The 5986-nt window shown below is 49.5% G+C and overlaps 1 protein-coding gene across 1 annotated transcript in view; it reads right to left on the bottom strand.

Annotated features, from left to right (window-relative positions):
• Positions 1 to 5475, bottom strand: part of FEZ1 (fasciculation and elongation protein zeta 1) — a 10740-nt gene extending 5265 nt beyond the window's left edge. Inside the window, exons 1-3 of the mRNA XM_057387895.1 lie at positions 4476 to 5475; positions 1527 to 1623; positions 320 to 421 (exon numbers count right to left, since the gene is read on the bottom strand). Coding sequence (XP_057243878.1) covers positions 320 to 421; positions 1527 to 1623; positions 4476 to 4750 — 474 coding nt within the window. The 5' untranslated portion in view covers positions 4751 to 5475. The remainder of the gene's footprint in view (positions 1 to 319; positions 422 to 1526; positions 1624 to 4475) is intronic.
• Positions 5476 to 5986: the final 511 nt, after the last annotated feature.

Below are 5986 nucleotides of genomic sequence, written 5' to 3'. Positions count from 1 at the left end.
ACCCCACATCTGCATCCCACACCCCACATCTGCATGCTGTCTCTGTACCAGTGTCCTGTAGCTGCATCCCATCTCTGCCCCCCACTTTTCTCGTCCCCACCATGCCACCCATTCTGTACAGCAGCATCTGCACCCCACATGCACCCAAATCTCACACTGGCCCCCACAATCTACACTTCTGCCTACAGCCTCATTCCAGGTCCTGCATACCACATCCCAACATGATGGGATTTGGCTTTTTCTTGTGCTTTCAGTTCGTGGTCATGGGGCTGAGATGGCTTTTGGAGGACACACAGGGGCCCAGGTGCCCATGGGGTACCTGCTCAGCTGTCAGCAGCGGCTCCTCGTTGATCCCAGAGTCCTGCTCACTCCTCTCAGTGAGCTCCTCCTCCTCTTCCTCCTCCTCCTCCTTCCCGCCGAGCTGCAGGAGACACAGGCTGGGCAGCCTTGGTGGCACCACAGGCYCAGCCTGGCATGGGCATGGCCTCAGCAAGGACAGAGACACAGCCCTGGCATGGGGAGCCATGGGGACATGGAGGGTGGCATGGGGAGGCACTGAGTGGGGACATGTTGGATGGAGGGTATTGAATGGAGATGCTGCATGGGGAAGCACTGGAGGGCGATGTTGGATGGGACTGAGACAGGGACACTGGAGACAAAGAACAGGGAAGAACTGCAAGGAGACGGATGGAGATGTTGGATAGGGAGATASGGGGTGGAGAGGTGATGGATGGACACATGGACCAGGGAGAAGACAGCAAGAAGCACAGGTGTGCTGGGTGGAGAGGCTGGGTGGAGATGTTGGGTGGAGAGGGGTGCTGGAGAGGTGATGCTGGAAGAAGCTGAATAATGCAGAAACAGGATGGGGACACGAGTGGGAAGATGGCAGAGGGAAACACCAGTGGGGAAGGAAGGGATGGATGGAGATGCCGGGTGGAGAGGAGTGCTGGAGAGGTGATGCTGGAAGAAGCTGAATGATGGAGAAACAGGATGGGAACACGAGTGGGGAGATGGCAGAGGGAAACACCAGTAGGGAAGGAAGGGGTGGATGGAGATGCCAGATGGAGATGTTGCATGAGGAGGCATCTTCTTTTTTCCAACCTTTCACTGTACTTTTCACCTTTTAAGCAGAAAATAACCCAAGAAAGTTATCTTCTCTTCCCCTTTTATTTACTTCTGAATGGGTTAAATCCCATGGACATTGGGACATTTTTACAACCCCAAAAGCAGCCCAYTGACAGCACAAACTCATTACAAACAAAAACACATTTTCTGCCCCCAAAAATGCCCACCCCCCCCAACAGGGGACAAACTGGTAAAGACTGGATTGTCAAACCAAACCATCCTGCTGGTTTCGGTGGGATTTCCCACTGAAATGTGGACTCTCGCTGCACTGAGACCATACCATTTTTGGGGTATTTGCAGTGCCATGAGGGTCAATAAGCCTTGGGGATGACTGACAGCTGTCAAGCACCATCAGGGGATCAGGGGGGCTTGGGGGAGCCAAGGGGGGGCCACAGCCCTACCTGGGGGTCGGTGCCATCAAGGGCCTCAGTCCCAGGGAGCAGCCATGGCCGGGGGGAGCTCCGGGGRGCAAAGCCATCGGTGAGAGCATCCCAGACCCTGCAGGGAGCGGCTGGTGAGCGGTGATCCCAAAATGGGGCATCTCAGAGAGCCATCCCACAAATGGCATGCCAAGATGCCTCAAACATGCGACCCAGAAACCTGAAATGACCTCCAGAAATCCCAGAACACCACTGAGGTGCCTGAAACATCCAAAAACACCCCAAAAGATATCCTAGAAAACCCCAAGCAGTGTCCTAGAAGAGCCCAAAGCTTCTCAAAGCATCATCATTAAATACTGCCCTGAAATACCCCAAAGGACCCAAAAATGCTGCCCCAGCACCTGAGATGCCCCCAAATGTCATTTTGAAATGCTGTCAAAACACCCCCAAAGGCCACAGCGGTGTCCCAAAATGTCTCTAGATGTCCCAAAATGCCACTCAAAACCTTCATGATGTCCTGAAGTGGCCCAAAAAATCTTAAAGCTGCCCCAAAGCCCCAAGATTGTCTGAAGGGCCCCAAAACACCTCAAAGTGCTGCCCTGGAACACTCAAAAATGTCCTCAAATGTTCTTCTGAAATACCCCATAATGCCCCTAAAGGTCCTAAAGCTGCAAAATGTCACCCTCTCATGTTCCAACCATTCAATCCCTACCCCAAAATACCCCAGAAATCCCAAAATGTCACTTTTTAACACCCAGAAATACCTGAAAATGCATTCCTGAAATACTGACCAAAATGTTCCAAAATGATGTTCCTGAAACACGTCAAAAAGCTTTCTCCAAACCCCACCCCAAAAAGCTTCCCTGTGCCTTCAAATACTGCCCTGATACCCCAGAACACCCCAAAATGCTGCATTGGGACATTACCATTAAAATGCCCAAAAAGCTGCCCTGCTATGCCAAAGAAATGCCAAAAAATGGGGGAAAAAAGTGAAAAAAGGTAAAAAAGGAAAAAGGGGGAGGAAGAGAAAATAGAGAAGGAAAAGAGGGAGAAAAGGAAAGGGTGAAAACAGGAGAACAGAGAAAAAAGGAGTAAAGAAGATGGAAAAAAGGGCAAAAATGGGAAAGGGGAAGAAGCTGGGGAAGGAAAATCTGGGTAAAAGGGGGAAAATGGAAGAAAAAATGAGGAAGAGGGAAAAGAAGGAAAATAGTGAGAAATGGAGAAAGGAGAAAAGGGAAAGAGAGGGAAAGAGGGGAAAATAGGGAATAGGAAAAGGAAAAAAAGGGTCAAAAGAGGGGGAAGAAAAAATCAGGAGAAAAGGGAAATGGGGAGAAATTGTTAAAAAAAAAAGGGGAAAATGAGGGGGAAAAYGGGGTAAAGGTCCAGGAAAGTGGAGAAAAGGGAAGAAACAGAGAAGGACAGAAAATGGGAAAAAAGAGCTGAAACGTGTCAACATTGAGAAAAAGGCCAAAAATGAGGGAAAAGGTCAAAAATGGGGGGAAAGGCACARAAAGAGATAAAAAATTTTCTCCCCAACTCAGGCAGAAATGGTAGGTTTAGTCCAATATTTAGTCCAACACAGTGYCACATCTTAATCCTGAAAATCACCCCAAAACCACTTGCCCCCTTTCCAACCCCAAAACTGCTCATTTTTGGGATCGTAATTCCTTCCTCACCAGGGCTGAATTCCCCTTGAAATTACAGATTTCACAAATTAACATATAAAAATGTGGATGGCAAACCCCTATACTCCCATTTTTTAACAAAGCACAGCGAATCAGCTATTATCCCCCTGAAATTTGCTTTTTTTTTTTTTTCTCTGCTCTTAAAGGACCAGCAGCMCAAGCTCAGCAGTGATTTCTGAGTTAATTATGGCAAGAAATGGTTAATAACGCTGGAAATTCAGTGCCTGTAAGGCGATGGCCCCTCCCCCACCCTGCACACAGAGCTCATTCAAGGCAGAATAAAAAAAAAAGCCCTGTTTTGCCCAAAATGACCCAAAAAAAGACACAATAAGTGGCACAAAGCGGCGACAGCGCGGCAGCCCCGGCGYGCGGCCAAGCTGCGTTTTGCTCTGAAAAACCATGAATTCGGCCAATTGCAAAAATCAATTCAGCCTCAGTGGGTTTGGGGGAAAAACACAAATGAACAAAACCAACAGATTTGGGGCTTTTTGGGTTGAAAACAACCCCTTTGCCTGGTGAAAATAAGGATTAGTAATTTTGGCCTGGGGARTAATTCCAATTAAACACGCAAAAAATCCTCTGGAAATGTGATAGTGTGTAATCATCACGAGGAAAACGTCCAAGGACTTGAAGGGAAAAAACGACATTTTGGGACAAAATAAGGTTTTTAATGAAACTGTAGAATGGAACAGAAAAGGCACACTAATAATTGGGGGGCCTAGGGGGGAATTTGACCCCGGGGAATGTGGCCATCCCCTGGCATGGTACAGAGAAGTGGCTAAACTCTACTCACACCCTACTCAAGGTTTATTGCATGCTGCTCTTCCTCCTCATAGGAATCTACTCCAGGGACCTCACACAGCTACTCCAAGGATCCTACAGAGCTAGTCCAAGGTGCTGTATGATCATGCCGCAGTCCAGGTGCTGATTTGCATGTGATGGGTGCTCAGAAGCRTGCAAGGAGGAGCAGCAGGCCCCCGAGAGGTGTTAGTGATGAGATACTACACTGCTACTCAGAGGTGCTACGCAGTAGCGAGCTGGACCGCATGCTGTGGGAAAGGGGTGCAGTTCATGGCCATGCAAGGACCCAAGGGTGGCCTGCTCACAGGATCCTACACAGCTGCTCAAAGATACCACAACTCTGCTGTGATGCAAGGGGCAGATCCCGAAGAACTCCGTACTCACAGGATACCACAGCATTACTCCCGACATGGAGCGTGACCACGCTGGGGGGTCAGGGGTGTGAAGAGGCATGTGGCCCCAGGAACAGGGGGGCYTTACTCACTCCTCATCCTGCAGGCGCTCCTCCTCCTCCTGTGCCTGCAGCCGCCCCCGCACGGGGGCCAGGCCCTCGGTGGCAGCGTCGTAGTTGCGGAAGCAGACGGTGAGCTTCTCATCAAACTCCTGCACCAGGTCCTCCATGGACTTGAAGCTCATCATTTCGGCAGAGAAGCTCTCCAGCTCGGCCAGCGCCGGGTCCGCAGAGCGCTGCGGGGTCCCCCCATCGTCCCCGGGCCCCTCCTCGAACTCCTCCTCCAGACTCACCAGGGGCGCCTCCATCCTCCTCAACACCGATGTGCCACCTTAGCTGCAGGGAGAGGGTGCCCGTGAGGCACCAGCTACTAACAGGTTACACCACCAAGCTCCCCACCCCCATCACTGCTGCCTGAGCTGTTACACAACCAACAGCATCTCTGTAGTATCCTAGTAGTATCCAAACAGGATGTACTACCTTCATAAGAAATATTCTGGTATTGTGGCACTATTCTAGTGGCAACAAACTGCTGATAGTGCTACCCTGAAAGTATGCAAAAAACATAATAAAAAAACCTATTTCCCTGAAGTGGTAGTACCCTAATCGTATCCTTATACTGTATCAACTGCTAAGCAAGTGGCCTGAAAGTATCAGTAATGTGTTGACAGTATCCCAAAAATTTGAGTGTTGCCCTGACAGCATTCCAGAATTATTTTACCCCTCTCTTTTCCATCGTCCTTGTAGCATCTTGGAAGTATCCTCCTGATACTGCACTTTTATCCTAGGAGCATCCCACTAGCATCCTAGTGACAGTTTTTGCAATGCCCTGATAGTATCACAGTAGTATCTAATGAGTGTCCTGATAGGATCCTAATGGTGGTGCAATGGGATACAGATATTATCTCCAGAGTGTGTTGGTACTACTCTGGTAGTACAAAGTATTATCCAAATATTATTTTACTGCCACATAACTAMACTGAAAGCAACTTGAGAGTATCTGGAGAGGAGCTGGATGGTGTGAGAGCTGCTCCAGTGGTAYCTGCACACGGTTATCTGTGTCAGCTCTGGAAATACTCCAGAAGTATCTTAGTAGTGACCTCCTAGTACCTAAGTGGAGTTTTTGTAGCATGCACATAGTATCCTGAGAGTATCTCAGTGCCACTCTGAAAGCACCTTACTGCTGTCTCTAGAGTAGCCCGTGCACACGCAAGCAAACTCATGACAGCATCTCAGTAGCATCCCAGAAGTATCCTGTGAGTATCTCAGCTGTCTGGAGAGTATTTCCCCACTCCCTCGGGAGATTACTGGGAATACCTCAGCAGCCTCCTAGCAGCAGTCTCATAGGAAGCACAAAGTAACCCAGTAATAAGGCAGGAAGAGCCCAGTATAGGTGTCAGTACCCCAGCTCATTGCCCCAGCCCTGGGGATGCTGCTCCAGTGGTGCACATGTGCTGGCTGCGTGTGAGAGTGAGGAAAGCATACCTTGCACACACATACACACACTCATGTGCCCTGTGGATGCACACCCTGTATCCCCACAC

This window comes from Malurus melanocephalus, unplaced genomic scaffold (genome assembly GCF_030028575.1).
Source record: "Malurus melanocephalus ecotype Western Australia unplaced genomic scaffold, MMel_1.1 scaffold_1425, whole genome shotgun sequence".
NCBI classification, from domain to species: Eukaryota; Metazoa; Chordata; class Aves; order Passeriformes; family Maluridae; genus Malurus; species Malurus melanocephalus.
The sequence above is the reverse complement of the archived record's forward strand: the minus strand, read 5'-3'. Positions and strand labels throughout refer to the sequence as shown.